Source organism: Salvelinus fontinalis, chromosome 32 (assembly GCF_029448725.1).
Source record: "Salvelinus fontinalis isolate EN_2023a chromosome 32, ASM2944872v1, whole genome shotgun sequence".
Lineage (NCBI taxonomy): Eukaryota > Metazoa > Chordata > Actinopteri > Salmoniformes > Salmonidae > Salvelinus > Salvelinus fontinalis.
Genome location: NC_074696.1, coordinates 41,879,465 through 41,897,146, shown reverse-complemented (window position 1 = coordinate 41,897,146; position 17,682 = coordinate 41,879,465). Strand labels below are relative to the sequence as shown.

Here is a 17,682-nt window from a genome sequence, read left to right as displayed (position 1 = left end):
CCCACCCCTTTTTGCTGCCATAAGACTCCACTCTTCCAGGATTTTTTCACTGAGTACAGGCCATTCTACTGCCTATGCTTGTCTATGGAGATTACTTGACTGTGCTCAATGTTATACTCCTGTCAGCAATGGGTTTGGCTAAAATGTCCAAATCCACATTTTGTCCATGTAGTGTATGTTATAAAATGGTGTTGCATATGTTTTTTTATTTTACCCAAGTGAAGTTTGGTTCAAGCTCTTGGATACATTGCAGTGCTCTATGAAATGTTTATTAGTGTACATACATTCATAATATCTATTTGTGAGCATATCCTTCCAATTAAGCCACAGTCACTGTCCTGTTCAGGAAACGCCAGTCCCATCAGGCAGTGATCATGTGTTTATGCATATTGACTGTATCAATACCTGCGCTTGTCTTGAGTTCTGTGTGCTGGGGACTCAAATCAAAATCATGCATCTGAATATTGCCAGAAGTTCTGGTCACGATCCCTAGTAATTCAAGAACACAATTGGGTCCCGATTCAGACCCAAGTTAATTAAGCGCTTGTAAATGGAACGTAATGCACTTATCTTTGTGTATTCTGACCTTGAACTTAAGCATTAGACTATCTTTCTATTCATTTGGGGTGGAGATCGAATAAGCGGAGGTACACTACCAGTCAAAAGTTTTAGAACACCTACTCAAGGGTTTTTCTTTATTTTTACTATTTTCTAGAATAATAATGATGATTTCAAATCTATGAAATAACACATGTAATCAAAAGTGTTAAACAAATCAAAATATATCTTAGATTCTTCAAGTAGCCACCCTTTTGCCTTGACAGCTTTGCACACTCCTGGCACTCTCTCAACCAGCTTCATGAGGTAGTCACCTGGAATGAATTTCAGTTTGGTAAAAGTCCAAGTCCATATTATGGCAAGAACAGCTCAAATAAGCATTGAGAAATGACAGTCGATCATTACTTGGAGACATGGTCAGTCAATACGAAAAATGTCAAACTTTGAACGTTTCTTCAAGTGCAGTTGCAAAAACCATCAAGCGCTTTGATGAAACTGGCTCTCATGAGGACTGCCACAGGAATGGAAGAACCAGAGTTACCTCTGCTACAGAGGATAAGTTAATTTAGAGTTACCAGTCTCAGAAATTACAGCCCAAATAAATGCTTCACAGAGTTCAAGTAAAACACATCTCAACATCAGAGGAGACTGTGTCAATCAGGCCTTCATGGTTGAATTGCTACAAAAGAAACCACTAAAGGACACCGAGACTTGCTTGGGCCAAGAAACACAAGCAATGGAAATTTGTCCTTTGGTCTGGAGTCCAAATTGGAGATTTTTGATTCCAACCGCCGTGTCTTTATGAGACACACCCACGGTGTGGGTGAACGGGTGATCTCCATGCTTTACGGTTGGAAATACACATGCAGAGGGGAATTTTTTTTTGTGACACTGATTTATTTAGAAATCAAGGCACGCTTAACCAGCATGGCTACCACAGCATTCTGCAGTGATACGCCGTTTGCACCTAGTGGGGCGATAATTTGTCTTTCAACAGGACAATGACCCAACACCTCCAGGCTGTGTAAGGGCCATTTTACCAAGCTTTGTTACCCTAACCCTAAATAAAGAAAAACTCATGAATGAGTAGGTGTTCTAAAACTTTTGACCGGTAGTGTATGTCTACAGATAAACCGTATTCTGATCTTAACTTAATTCCACAACCGTTAAGCGTGAGGAAACCATGAATAATGTCTATCGAACCCACCGGTTCCAAGTAGAAAAATCAACTACTTTATTTTTTCCCCGATTTTAGAAATTCTCCATGCACTATAATTTACAACTTGATAAGATCTATTAATAAACTGAGTAATCTGTTTGGACAAGGGAATTGTAAATATAAATTACACTTGTTTTAGATATACAATATGAAATCTCAAAGTATTAGGACATTGATTCATTTTTTGTTGTTTTGGCTCTGTAATCGAACATTTTAGATTTGAAATTATATAATGACTGAGGTTAAAGTGCAGACCGTCAACTTTAATTTGAGGGTATTCTCATTCATTTTGGGTGAACCGTTTAGAGATTACAGCACTTTTTGCACATGGTCCCCCAATTTTAGGGGACCAAAAGTATTGGGAAAGTATTCACATCCCTTAACTTTTTCCACATTTTGTTGTTACAGCCTGCATTTAAAATGGATTAAATAGATTTTTTTTGTCATTGGCCTATACACAATAATGTCGAGTAGAATTGTTTTTCAACATTTTTACAAATTTAAAAATGAAAAGCTAAAATGTCATTAAGTATTCACCTCCTTTGTTATGGAAAGCCAAAATAAATTCTGGAGTAAACATGTCACTATTAGTGTTTAACATGAGTTTTGAATGACTACCTCTTCTCTGTACCCCACACAATAATCTGTAAGGTCCCTCAGTTGAGCAATAAATTTCAAACAGAGATTCAACCATGAAGACCAATTCCTCAAAGAGAAGGGAACTTATTGGTAGATGGCTAAAAAATACAGGGATATCTCTTTGATTGTGGTGAAGCCTGTACATAATAAAAATATTACAAAACATCCTGTTTGCAATAAAGCACTAAAGTAATTCCGTTTAAAAAAAAATATTGTCCTGAATATGGAGCAAGACCAATACAACACATTACGGAGTACCACTCTCCATATTTTCAAGCATAGTGGTGGCTGCATCATGTTATGGGTATGCTTGTAATTGTTAAGGACTGGAGAGCTAAGCACAACCTCCCTGACCCAGTCTGTAAAACCTACATGTTTCAAGCAGACCACCATAGTCGCTGTGCCCAAGAACGCCAAGGTAACCTGTCTAAATGACTATCACCCCGTAGCACTCACATCTGTAGCCATGAAATGCTTTCAAAGGCTGACTCACATCAACACCATCATCCCAGACACCGTAGACCCACTCCAATTAGCATACCGCCACAACAGATCCACAGATGATGCAATCTCTAATGCACTCCACCCTGCCATTTCCCACCTGGACAAAAGGAACACCTATGTGAGAATGCTGTTCATTGACTACAGCTCAGCGTTCAACACCATTGTGCCCTCCAAGCTCATCACTAAACTAAGGACCCTGGGATTAAACACCTCTCCCTGTAACTGGATCCTGGACTTCCTGACGGGCCACCCCCAAGTGGTGAAGGTAGGAAACATCGCCACCCCGCTGATCCTCAACACTGGGGCCCCACAAGGGTGTGTTCTCAGCCCTCTCCTGTACTCCCTGTTCACCCATGACTGCGTGGCCATGCACGCCTCCAACTCAATCGTCAACTTTGCCTGACGACACTACAGTGGTAGGCTTGATTACCAACAACAACGAGACGGCCAACAGGGAGGAGGTGAGTGCCCTTGGAGTGTGGTGTCAGGAAAATAACCTCTCACTCAACGTCAACAAAACAAAGGAGATGAACGTGGACTTCAGGAAACAGCAGAGGGAGCACCCCCTATCCAGATCGACGGGATAGTAGTGGAGAAGGTGGACAGTTCCTCGGCGTACACCCACACAGACAGCGTGGTGAAGAAGGCGCAACAAACAGCACCTCTTCAACCTCGTCACCAAAACACTCACAAACTTTTACAGATGCACAATCGAGAGCAGCCTGTCAGGCTGTATCCCCGCCTGGTACGGCAACTGCTCCGTCCACAACCGCAAGGCTCTCCAGAGGGTAGTGCGGACTGCACAATGCATCACCGGGGGCAAACTACCTGCCCTCCAGGACACCTACACCACCCGATGTCACAGGAAGGCCAAAAAAATCATCAAGGACAACAAACACCCCAGCCACTGTCTGTTCACCCCACTATCATCCAGAAGGCGAGGTCAGTACAGGTGCATCAAAGCTGGGACCGAGAGACTGAAAAACAGCTTCTATCTCAAGTCCATCAGACTGTTAAACAGCCATCACTAACAGAGTGGCTGCTGCCAACATACAGACTCAAATCTCTGGCCAATGTAATACATTTAATAAATGGATTTAATAAAGGTATCACTAGCCACTTTAATAATATCTACATATCCTACATTACTCATCTCATATGTATATATACTGTATTCTATACCATCTACTGCATCTTGCCTATGCCGCACGGCCATCGCTCACCATATATTTGTATGTACATATTCTTATCCCTTTACATTTGTGTGTATAAGGTAGTCATTGTGAATATGTTAGATATTACTGCACTGTCGGAACTAGAAGCACAAGCATTTCGCTACACTCGCATGAACGTCTGCTAACCATGTGTATGTGACCAATACAATTTGATTCGATTCATTCCTTGTGTTATTATTTTTCTATTTATTCCTTGGACTCTTATAATCTTCTCTCTGCATTGTTGGGAAGGGCTCGTAAGTAAGTGTTCGACGGTTAGTCACGTCCATGTGGTTGTTGCTGTGGATCATTAGTAACAGTTGATCATTAAAAAAAAGACACGTAGGCTAATTCAATCGTTATGGAACGATCGTAACAGTTGGAACCCAACTAATGGCACAATACTTGGTTGTGTCATCACACTATTGCCTGCACTAACCCTGGAACTGACCAGGATATAGCCTACTATTGTACACTTCTCCCTATTACAATTATATGTACACTAATCTTCCAACATTACCATGTGTTAAAGATCTGAATGTGGCAATTTTCTGAATGACTCAAACCACAGTTATCTTTCTTTCGTGCGTAAAGTCTCTCCAAACCTGTTTTTTTATTATTCATAAACACTTTCCTAACCCTAGGAAATCGACCAATTGATGCTGAAACTGAGACCAATATGCATATATTTAGATGGGTTTTATTTCAATATATTCTATTGAGTCCTAGGTCAAAATTCAAACTAAAAAGTCACCGTATTTAAAGGGATGGCTTAAGGTAAATGTATTGATAACCCTACTGAATGAAAAGTCCACAAGAAAATCTGTTGGCCAGGAAGTGGGATGGTTATTCAGCAGTTTAATTTATTCAGTGCGTGCAAGGGAACCACACCTGCAAAGCCCGGTAGGCACTTTCATAAGGTAAATCGGGAATACCAACTACTGAGAAGTGCGAAGGAAAGGCGTGCGTGAGAAATGCATAATTTCTTAAATTGAAATCGGGCACTTCTCCAAATTACTCAGTAGCGGCAAGAAACTGGACCGCTAATTTTCATCCCTGCTGATTTTCTCATTTGGACTGCAAGATTATACTAACGTCAGGATCGACACCATGATAGTACTACAATGTAATGCTGCAAGACACACAGTCTATAGTCATGGATGGTTGAGATTGGATGGTTGGAATTACTTCACAACCAGAGAATATAGCATTTATCACTATTCTAAGACTAAAATGTGGAGCAAACTAAAAACAAAAATGTTCCATTCGTTGTTTGGCTGAATAATATATATAATAAAGGCAATCAGATACAGTGCAATTGGAAGTATTCCGACCACTTTTCCCACATTAAATTTCGAGTCTCATTACAAAGGAATACTTATGTAAATAAGATATGTTTTTTGATTTGAATACAATTGCAAACATTTTTTTGTTGTTGTTGTTGCTTTGTCATTATGGGGTGTTGTGTGTAGATCGATGAGGAAATTGTTTTATTTAATCAATTTTAATCAGCCTTATTTTAAAATGGATCAACATTTATTTTCTTCCATCATCAATCTACACACAACACCCCATAATGACAAAGCAAAAACAGGTGTTTTTGCAAAATGTGGAGAAAGTCAAGGGGTCTGAATACTTTCCGAATGCACGGTATAAATAGTATTTAACTAAATATATACACAGTATATACTGTATGTCAGTTAGTACATTTTGTGAAAATGTAAACGTATAATAGCTATGCATGACCCAAAACAACCCCTCTACTACTACCACCACCACCACCACTGTACCTGTCAACAATCTCATTCAGAATGACATCTGGAGAGACGACGCCTCTCGGGTACCCCTCTGTGAGAATGTGCTTGTGTCTTCCTGTGCACCTTATCCATATTCAATGCAGAGGCCGCCCACTGAGATATTAGCACGGGGAGTCGTGAGCTGGGTACAAGCTCCAGCTTAATTCTGTTATGTCAATGCCAACCTAAGGACACATCCCTGGAAGGAGGAAACGCCTCACGGGGAGATAAACACTCCGTTAGAAACCTAAAGAAAAGCGGTGATGGTATGGGATTACGAACGTAATAAGTGGGTAAGAGAGTGATGGGAAATCGGTTTGCGTGGAAGAGCCGAGGGAGACAGTTCCGTTCAGGAATGGTCGGAACTCGGAACTCATTCCAAAGGTCGGGATGGGATAAGGATGGGTAGAATGGGAAAGTGGTAGGAAATAGACTACTTCTAGTCATTAGCATTTGTTAAAAACAGGATGGGAACTAATGGTAACATAAACATATCTCTGCTATGATCACTGTTGTATTCCACCAACACTGCAGTGGACTCCTCCTGATTCCGATTCCATCTGTGCCATCTGCATTCTTCTACCATTGCATTCTGATGCTGCATGACAAATAAAGGCGATTGGACCAAAATGGACCCTGTATGTGTCAACACAACTGGTACAAAATACCAGTGGCAAATCATATCATACTGTGCATTTGCAAAAAAAAATGGCCTTGGCAAAGTGAAAAATCTAAACGCTCGACCTCGAGCACTATAAAAATCGATCTTTGTCCCGCCCACCCTCGTAGTTCAAGTGGAAACCACTTTGGCACCTTGATCCACATGAGCGTGTCCTTTGTCCGTGTCATTAAGAGTCAGTATCTCGGGTCCCAATAGAGAGTGGCATCACTCCCTCAATAAGCTGTTCCATCATTATCCTTCCCCTGGCCTGGCCCTTCATTTAGGGGGATAGAGGCACTCTGTTAGTGTCCATTAGAGCAGTCTGGTTCTTGTGTCCGTGAGATTTCCACAGACTTTTGTGGTAGATCCAGCCTTCTCCCTAAAGGCAAGAACAAAGACACAAAACCAGATGAGCGTCAGTGGTTCAATTGAGCCGGGCTCCTGCACCTTGGGACAAAGCACCCTGAGTGGAGGTACCAACAACCGGATGTGGGAACTCCGCTCAGGCATGATCTTTTAGGTTAGGTCAAAGGGGCAGCCAGGTGGAGACGATCTCCAGCAGTTCATGGGTCCAAAGAAAAAAGTAGGGTGAAAAGTAAGATGAAGGTATGATCAAACAAGGTAAGGGATAGGATTGAACATATAGCCCCAACCATAGTTTTATATTTAACCTCGGCTCAACTTCCTCCCGTAACTGTACCTTTCTGCTGAAATATTTGGGTGTCCAGGGCGAGTTATCTGCAGCTCTCTGCCTCTCCTCCTCTCGCTGGCGCTCCTCTAGACGATGCTTGTGTCCCGTGGCCTCGTCAATGTTCCCCTCCTTCAGTGACCTGGTGACGTGCTGCCATAACCGCCTACACAGACACAGACACATAACGTATAGAATTGTGTGTCATGAGCCCACGAGTGGACAGAGCATGACATTCCATTCCCGAGACCTAGAGGTTCTGTAATTGACAGCGCCCCCTTTCAACCCATCACAGAACAAACAAACGGCTCCTCCCCATCATCCTTTTACAACTCTGAATGCGCTGCTAGTTGTCAGGAGACCCTTTTTACGGCTTTTTAAGGTCCTCAGAGCAAAAGGACAACTAAACACGTTGTCTTCGCTGTATTAAAACTGTTGGACTCTTGACATGTTGATATAACCTGGATATATATACTGAACAAAAATATAAACACAACATGCAACAATTTTAAAAGATTTTACTGAGTTACAGTTCATGAGGAAATCAGTTAATTTAAAAAAATGTATTAGGCCCTAATCTATGGATTTCACATGGCTGAGAATACAGATATGCATCTGTTGGTTACAGATACCTTAAAAGGAAGGGGTGTGGATCCCAAACATGCTCAATGGCTGACATGTCTGGTGAGTATGAAGGCCATGGAAGAACTGGGACATTTTCAGCTTGCAGGAATTGTGTACAGTTCCTTGCGACATGGGGCCATGCATTATCATGCTGAAACATGAAGTGATGGCCTCAGGATCTTGTCACGGTATCTCTGTGCATTCAATTTGCCATCAATAAAATGCAATTGTGTTCGTTGTCCGTAGTTTATGCCTGCCCATACCATAACCCCACCGCCACCATGTGGCACTCTGTTCACAACATTGACATCAGCAAACCGCTCGCCCACACAACGCCATACACGTGGTCTGCGGTTGTGAAGCCGGTTGGCAGTACCGTCAAATTCTCTAAAACGACGTTGGAGGCAGCTTATGGTAGGGAAATTAACATTCAATTATCTGGCAACAGCTATGGTGGACATTCCTGCAGTCTGCATTCCAATTGCACGCTCCCTCAGAACTTGAGATCTGTGGCACTGCAAGTTTTTTAGAGTTGTGCACCTGTGTAATGATCATGCTGTTTAATCAGCTTTTTGATATGCCACACCTGTCAGGGGGATGGATTATCTTGGCAAAGGAGAAATGCTCACTAACTGATGTAAACAAATTTGAGAACAACATTTGAGAGAAATTAGCTTTTTGTGCGTATGGAACATATCTGGGATCTTTTGTTTCAGCTCATGAACCATGGGACCGACACTTTACATGTTGCGTTTATATTTGTGTTCAGTATACATTGTGATACTTCTCCTCTCTTTTTCCCAAGGTATAATGTGGATTTTATAACATAAAATGTCTGGACTTTATCACGGTCAAGTTTGTACTCCACAGACTACATATTTCATCTTAGAGATTCTTTTTCTTTTTCAAAACTCTTTTAAACATTCTGTGAACACTTATGAGGAAATCTCGGGTTCATCTCATATGAGCAGTAAATGTGTTTTGTTCCCCGGATCAACTGGGCGGTCCCAATGACATTGTCCGGCTGTTAGAGCCCGCCTTCTCAAAGAACCCCTATAAATTAGAGGTCTTACTAAACAGAAATCCGATCAGGTAGCGAAGGGCGAGGACACATCATTGGAAAATATGATCCCCATCTTCTTGGACACCAAACGCAGATCAAGGAAGCCTTATCCAACTCAGACAGAACAATCCCCTAACAGGAACTCTGCTGAACCCGTAGATTTGTTCACTCATTACGAACCACTGAGTCTTAAACGCTCTCAAAAGGGGAACTGAATCTAAATTATATTGCACCCGAGTGCCTTAAAACACTTTATCTGTTTGGACTGAACAATCTGAGAACCGAACTGAGAGAGAAAGGGAGCCTATGCTTGAGCTCCGAAGAGGGCCTTTCTTCGACCGAAAGCGCCAAACACCAGGACCCCTGACCGACCGTTTTTCCCTGTGTACCGCTCAATCATAACAGAAACTCAATTGAACCAGATGACAATCAAATTCAAGTAAATACCTCATTGCATTGAATTTCCCTTCTGTGTGACGTTGTGTCTGTGTCAAAGTGGTGGCAGTAACTGATTATTGTAAGACTGATAGCCTAGCCAGCCCACTGGCGACTCCTGGTGGATGAACCTATAATTTCACAGTTGTGAGGTTTTAGCATCCTCTCACTATTTCCCTCTCAGTTGATAAGACCATCTCGCCCTCAAAAGTCTGGTGAATGTATGTACTGTACTGTTGTGTTTTCTGAGTTCGAGTGCGGAAGTTCATGTATATTGACCTGTGGAGATTCTCACCTCGATAACTGTGTTGTATTCCGTTAGCCTATACACTGCCTTACTCAGTTAACTACCTAATTTTCCAGCTTTAGTCTAGTAAATAAAGACGACTTTCAGAACGAGAATATAGTAACTGACGTTTTAAGACTATTGTTGATATAGGATTGGTGCAACGGTTAAGGGTAACTACTGATAGAGATGTCCCTTTAATTAACTCTATGTAAAAACCTTTAATGGTGCTCCAAAATGAAGTACTAAACATTAGATCAATTCATTATTCCAGTAATTAGTCAATAAATGATCTTGAATATCCATAGCCAAAGTCACAACAACAACAAAAAACACACATAGCTAACAAGATAGCTACTTTAATAGCTACTGTTCAGTATACACCATAGCAAAACATTTAAAAAACTTTCTGAAACGGAAAACAAAAATGTATATTTCTTATTGGACAAGTCCGGGTAGTCCCTCCTTGTTTCAGTCCTGATTACTTCTGTTTGGTGCCTAATGAACACGACCCTGGTCCACTAAGAAGGGACCGAAAATACAGCATTTTGGACCCAGGAGCATCTTACCTGGATTCATTCCGTCCCTGCTTTTCTACAGGCCGGAGCTTCTTCTTGATGATTGGCAGTTTAGTTGTGTCAATCACTTTGGTCTCCCCACTACTATAGGTGAACTCCAGGGTTCCGTTCCACTCCCCCTGGGCCTTGCACACAATAGTGTTGGTCGGATTGTGTTTGACCTCTGCAGTCACCCTGAGAGGAACATAGCAGCTATGTTCAGAAGATTAACTTTGTGGCAGCCCATCACTGCTCAACATTACTCGTATGATATATTGTGCTGCCATAGCAATATTGAATTACAGTGAGGTCAAAAAGTATTTGGACAGTGGAATATTTTTTGTGTTATTTATTTAAATAAGAATAGAATGTTTGATATTTATGTAACTTTCTCACTCGTCATGATTCACAATTCATTCATGATTATCCGTAATCATGGCCGCATCCACATTAACGTAGAAGTGATTAGAAACACATGATATTCTTATTTACAATAAAAGTGGCTCCAGAATTATACAATCCTTTAATCGCCGCTCAGAATCATCTGAAAGACAACCAAAACAAACTGCAAATGCATCCAACAAGTTTGTAGTCAGAAGCTTGATGTGGTCACTGCATGCTAGGAATATTGGACCAAATACTTGAATTTGTACAATTACTTTAAGTACCCTAAAATATGTACAAAAAGTGTTGTAATATATTCATGGTTTAACCCTAAAAGCAACAAAAGGAAATTGGAACTGATGGCAAAATGACACTTTCTGTTAAACAACACCACTTTTTAGTTTATTAACCTTTCGTACCGCAAGTAAATGGTTGAATTGAATTCCCCAAAATAAGCACATCATTTAACACTTTCACACATGTCGTCAAGTCTGATGTTTAAAAATCGACGTTTTAGTACGCGTTTCATGTTCTGAACAGTTATTTTGATACATTTCATCCATAGCAACTTGTCATGAACGTGCCTTTGTTATCCATTCAAAGCGTTGTGTTCCTGTGATACTCAGAGGTTGAGAAATTGGCGATTGAGCTAATGACCTAAAACAGCCACCGATATATTAGCGATATGGGCACTGGTGCTATCAGGCTTTTAGCTCTAACTTTGGGACGCTATTGGATATTAACTCAGATCCAAATGCATCTGAAAGATGACTCAACTTGGTATAGAGACATCGACTGGAATCTAAATATGTATTTACATTCAGTTTTTTTAATGCTAGTGGGTGCCACGTCCAAATCGTCCATTTCCCAAATCTGGGGTGGCTCAATAACTATATATTTTCAAGGTACATACATCTACCTATATTCCAAATGTGGTGCTTTATCACAAACTTAAAATTTTTATATTGAGTCCATATTTTCAGGAACCATGACTATACAAAAGAGAGATTATTTTTAATTACCGTTGTTGTCATGTTCTGTTGCATAATTCAACAGAACCGTCAAAAGTTATTTTGTTTTTCCCGTTTTACACAGATATCATCCTTAAATGGTGTTTTTATGTCGGTAACTAGTTGCTTGACAAACAAATGTCAAAAATGAGCATTCAAATAATCTCTCACACACACACACACACACACACACACACACACACACACACACACACACACACACACACACACACACACACACACACACACACAAACAGAGACCCACCTGTGTACCTTCCCTCCATAGAAAGGCTTGGTGTGGAATGTGACTGTGGCCGAGTAGCCGCTCTTGGCACAGTTGATGGTGACTTTGCCACCCAGCTCCACCCATGGCACGGTGAGGATGGAGCGGGCGTAGGCACAGGGCAGCGTGAAGACATACTCCTCGTCATGCTCCAGGAGGCACAAGGTCCCTGGGGAGCAGAGAGGGAAAGATCAAAGGGTCAGGTCAGATTAAAGGTCAGCATCTTACTGGTGCTGGTCTGGTCCCAGGCTGTTCATGGTTGGTTAAGACAATGAGCGACAACTGACCAGGAGTTGATAGGACAGCTCAAACAGATTGTTTATTTCTCAAAAGCTCCATTTGGATCTTAACCCAGAAACGTCCCTTGCACCGTGTTGCTCCTCGTCTATAACGTACAATAAGATGTTGGAGTCAGTAATTCAATCAAACGATTTAGCTTGGTATGTGGCGCTTACTGATTCTCCTTTAAATTGGTTACGTTCCTAATAGCCCGTCACTAATTCAGATGAACCTTTAACAAAAACGTACATGCCGTAGAATACTGCAGAAGCTTTTGCAGAGACCACTAGGGAAATAAATGGCAACATCCTCTGCAAAATACAGTATTTCCATACCATAAATATATACATTCTCAGCCTCATTAACACCATCAATGGTGTGCATCCTTAGCCAGGGTTTTTTCCCCCTGTTACTCAGGAAGAACAGAGGAAACCCACTGTGCACGACTCCACATCGCCTCATGCATTGATTTCTCTCCCTTTGTGATATTCACAGTACCATCTTTTGGGATACGTGGACTGGATTCCCCATACGGGAGGGACGTTAAAGTTAATGCACAACGTCTCTTCACCTACGTCACCATACACAGCCTATTGGGTCATAAGGTCATAGGACATATAGTACAAATGAGCAATCCCACCAGCCCCTGCTCTGTGGGTTGCCCATCTATCGCTTTCATGTCTTACTCATCAAACCAATTAATCTTCCACTGCAAAACACCTATGGGGGTTATCACTTACCCCAAGAGCAAACCATAGGAACGCATAGAACATGGCATAAGCATCTATTCAATGCTATCGCCATCTACTGTTGGCTATTAGCGTTCGTATAAGCAGCGCAATCTCCCTGAATGAAATCGGGTTGAGTTTGCAACCCTAATTACCACAGAACACCTGATTGAATGAATGTCATGCCCGTGACGTACATGTATTATTTCTACCTACTATAATCGAGTCAGTAGAGAAATCATGTGGAAGTTCATCACATGACTGGCTGGCATATACTCTTTTGGCTATATTACAAGTGGGGAAAATGTATTTCGCAATCGATCCTTCTCCTCGACCCTCTGGTCTTACCCTGTCCACCTCTTCATACTGTGTATGCAATGTACTGTATGTCCAATGTCACTGAATTAATACTGTCTTTGGTTGAGAGCATAAAGGCACAAAAATCGAGCATTTACAAACCCCACATTGACCCACCGTGCTGTCCATGACAACCCACAGCCACCGCAAATCCCAGCAGGACAAGATTGTATCTGATACATGCTTTCTGTACTCTCTTCTCCACCAGATATCATCTTACTCAGCACCAATCAATGCAGCACTAAATATATCGGCCGCTCAAAAAAGTATTATCTTTTCATTAGAGGCGCATTACTCATCAAGATTCCAAACCACACAGGCCTCTAAATGTGAGAGGGTCACAGTTGTGCTTCGAAAGCAATCCCACAGTGAACGCACAAATCCTCTGGTAGGATTCACCAGTTATTAAAAAGGTACGTCAGAGAATATTGTCTGGTCGTGGTCAATCAGTATAACACACAGAACCGTCAAAAGTTTGGACACACCTACTCATTCCAGGGTTATTCTTATTTTTTTTCAAATTCTACATTTCAGAATAATAGTGAAGACATCAAGACTATGAAATAACACATTTGGAATCATGTAGTAACGATTAACTAACATATTCCTCTCAATTTTAAATGTTTCGCTTGACTCGTTATGACGTTATAACTACTTACATTTGCTTCCACCGTAATGTTTTGTCAGCCATCTTTGCTGAAGAAAGGCACCAGGGACGGATGGCTCTGCGTCAAATTCGTCATTGGAACCACTCGTTATGATTGGTCATATAAAAACCTTGGGACCCAAATGCATAATGAGTGCTCTAACTCCCCCTTGTGGTGGTCTGGAGCAATGAAGCCGTGACGCTGGGTCCCTCTATGTCCAACAGTGTAAGCTCGCAGCTTTTAAAAGGAGGAACCACTGTATATACAGATTTAGTCAATTCGATTCAAGGGCTTCCTGTATCCCATCAGTGTGACTCATTCAGAAAAGCCTACATTGTGACGTCATGACGACAGATATTGTATTGATTGTCATCAGAGAACTCTCATATCCTTCTGTTGTGCAAGAGGACTATGCATATATAATATTGATAACGGCATCTATTACAAATGATTGTAACTAACAATTGTCTTACATGTAACTGACATGTCTCATATGTAACTAACATGTGCTGCTTTTTATTGGCAAAAATCATAATAAAGTAGGGAAGTAGGTACAGAGCTATGCTGTGTGAGGGCTACTCTGACCCCCCGACCTGTCCTTCTGTTGCTGGCTAGGAGGGGGGCTAGAGTTCAAACAGTGCTTCCAAACGTCCTAGTCCTAGTACCACAACAGCATGAACAGCAATCAGACAGAGACCGGAGGGAACTCTAAAGAACCTGTCTACAGCAGGGCTAGGATAGGTATGAGAGTAAAACTAAAACTGGCCGCTGTAGATGCCATTAGCAACGGTCATCAAATTTGTTAAATGGTTTTAAAAACAAATCTAACAAATGCAACAGTTGGATAATGGATGAAGTGACTCCAACCTTTTAGAATTTAAAACCTCCATCAGATATTGACTGAATTACAGCACATCAAACATTTTCCTGGCATGGACAAATAACGAACGAAGTTCGGGAATTCAGGTAATCAATTTATTGTAAAATGTCAAAACGTTTTTTTAGAATGCACTCAAATATACATTTTCTAATAGTATCAAGGTTTAAAAATATATATTTTGTGTAAAAATAAAGAAAATTATAAGTGCCTAATTAAAATAAATACATTGGGAGTATTTGCATATATGAAACATTAACATAAAGGGGTGGAACAGAACTGCAACCACCAAAAACTTGCTCTGCCTAGGCACCTCAAACTCATCTCTGGACTTCAAAGCCTGTTCCGCTCCGTTTTTTCATGGTTGCCCTCTATTCAGGGACTGATTTAGACCTGGGACACCAGATTGGTGCAATTAATTATCAGGTAGAACAGAAAAACAGCAGGCTCCGGACCTTGTCGGGTAAGAGTTGAATACCCCTGGCCTACCTGCACTCACCTGCGCTGTCTAGACTGCCTCATTAATTACTGTTGTTGTCATGTTCTGTTGCATAATTCAACAAGTGTGTGACAGCAGCCTTCGCTTTGGCTCCCCCTCCTGTCCAGCTCAGGCATTAGCTGATGCCGAACCTACTCCTGGCAAACGCCCTTCACTCATCAACCCCGGACTTGTCTCATCATCATTACACACACCTGGTTCCAATCCCCACTCTATCACTGTATATATAGTCCCTCTGCCATTTGTCGGGCATTGCAAATAGTACTTGTTTTCCTGAGAGGAATGTCGCTTACTATTTCCTGAGTACTTTATATTTTGCACTTTGGGTTCGCTCTGTGCCTTTTTGTTTATGAAGATATATTTTGAGCACAACAGTGCTTGGGTTTCGTCACGTTTTGATCTATGGTGCTTAAATAAATTCAGTAGTTCTATAGCTGCGACTGTCTCTTGCCTACTCCGCTCTACACCAGTGACAGTGTGCCAATAGCAGGATAACCTCGATTTATAAAAATAAAAAAAATAAAATAAAAAAACAGGATTGGCTCTAGATCACACCTCTCTATACATACTTTACACTGTTTGCGAAATCAGAAATAATATCACTATAATCAGAGTGTTCATTTTCAGGAGTTTTAATTTCAGTGCATCGAATTTGTAAACATTTAAAATGTATTAAAATGATTACTTTTTTTCAATTCCACAACACCCATCAAAATAAAGCTGTCTGTCTTCTCTTTGATGTGTTGAGACGATGCGTTAAATGACCCTGGGCATCTTTCTTTTGGTGTTTTTCAGAGTCAGTAGAAAGGCCTCTAGTGTCCTACGTTTTCATAACTGTGACATTAATTGCCTACTGCCTGTAAGCTGTTAGTGTCTTAATGACCGTTCCACAGGTGCATGTTCATTAATTGTTTAAGTTTCAGTGAACAAGCATGGGAAACAGTGTTTAAACCCTTTACAATCAAGATCTGTGAAGTTATTTGGATTTTTTCGAAAGACAGGGTTCTGAAAAAGGGACGTTTCTTTTTTAGCTGAGTTAATAACTTGAACTCAAACATGTATGTACTTATGGTGTCAGCGTTTAACTTCTTATGGTTGGGGGGCAGTATAGCTTGGATGAATAAGGTGCCCAGAGTAAACTGCCTGCTACTCAGGCCCAGAAGCTAAGATATGCATATTATTAGTGGATTTGGATAGAAAACACTCTGAAGTTTCTAAAACTGTTTGAATGATGTCTGTGAGTATAACAGAACTCATATGGCAGGCAAAAACCTGAGAAAAAAATCCAACCAGGAAGTGGGAAATCTGAGGTTTGTAGGTTTTCAAGTCTTTGCCTATCCAATATACAGTGTAAAATTTGGTCCTAAGGCTTCCACTAGATGTCAACAGTTTCTAGAACCTTGTTTTAGGCTTCTACTGTGAAGGGTGAGCGAATAACAGCTGTTTGACTAAGAGGTCTGGCAGAATGCCATGAGCTAAGTCATGCGCGCGGCCGTAAGAGCGAGCTCTGTTCCTTTTCATTTCTAAAGACAAAGGAATTGTCCGGTTGAAACATTATTGAAGATTTATGTTAAAAACATCCTAAAGATTGATTCTATATATCGTTTGACATGTTTCTACGAACTGTAATATAACTTTTTTGACTTTTCGTCTGGACTAACTAAACACACGAACAAAAGGAGGTATTTGGACATAAATTATGGACTTTATCGAACAAAACAAACATTTATTGTGGAACTGGGATTCCTGGGAGTGCATTCCGATGAAGATCATCAAAGGTAAGTGAATATTTATAATGCTATTTCTGACTTCTGTTGACTCCACAACATGGCGGGTATCTGTATGACTTGTTTTGGTCCCTGAGCGCTGTACTCAGATTATTGCATGGTGTGCTTTTTACGTAAAGCTTTTTTTTTAAATCTGACACAGCGGTTGCATTAAGGAGAAGTATATCTTTAATTCCATGTATAACACTTGTATTTTCACCAACATTTATGATGAGTATTTCTGGAAATTGATGTGGCTCTCTGCAAAATCACCGGATGTTTTGGAAGCAAAATATTACTGAACGTAATGCGCCAATGTAAACTGAGATTTTTGGATATAAATATTAACTTTATCGAACAAAACATACATGTATTGTGTAACATGTAGTCCTATGAGTGTCATCTGATGAAAATCAAAGGTTAGTGATTAATTTTATCTCTATTTCTGCTTTTTGTGACTCCTCTCTTTGGCTGGAAAAATGGCTGTGTTTTTCTGTGACTAGGCACTGACCTAACATAACGGCGAAAGCATGGTATGCTTTCGCGTAAAGCCTTTTTGAAATCGGACACTGTGGTGGGATTAACTGAGCCTCAACAAACCCAAAGCA

At 40.9% G+C, this 17,682-nt stretch overlaps 1 protein-coding gene across 2 annotated transcripts in view; it reads right to left on the bottom strand.

Moving 5' to 3' along the window:
- Nucleotides 1–4,972: 4,972 nt before the first annotated feature.
- Nucleotides 4,973–17,682, bottom strand: part of LOC129831381 (oxysterol-binding protein-related protein 10-like) — an 84,619-nt gene continuing 71,909 nt past the window's right edge. For both annotated transcript variants that reach the window (XM_055894733.1, XM_055894734.1), the window contains exons 10-13: nucleotides 11,904–12,090; nucleotides 10,257–10,439; nucleotides 7,292–7,445; nucleotides 4,973–6,970 (exon numbers count right to left, since the gene is read on the bottom strand). In XM_055894733.1, the coding sequence (XP_055750708.1) occupies nucleotides 6,872–6,970; nucleotides 7,292–7,445; nucleotides 10,257–10,439; nucleotides 11,904–12,090 (623 nt within the window). In that variant the 3' untranslated portion in view covers nucleotides 4,973–6,871. The remainder of the gene's footprint in view (nucleotides 6,971–7,291; nucleotides 7,446–10,256; nucleotides 10,440–11,903; nucleotides 12,091–17,682) is intronic.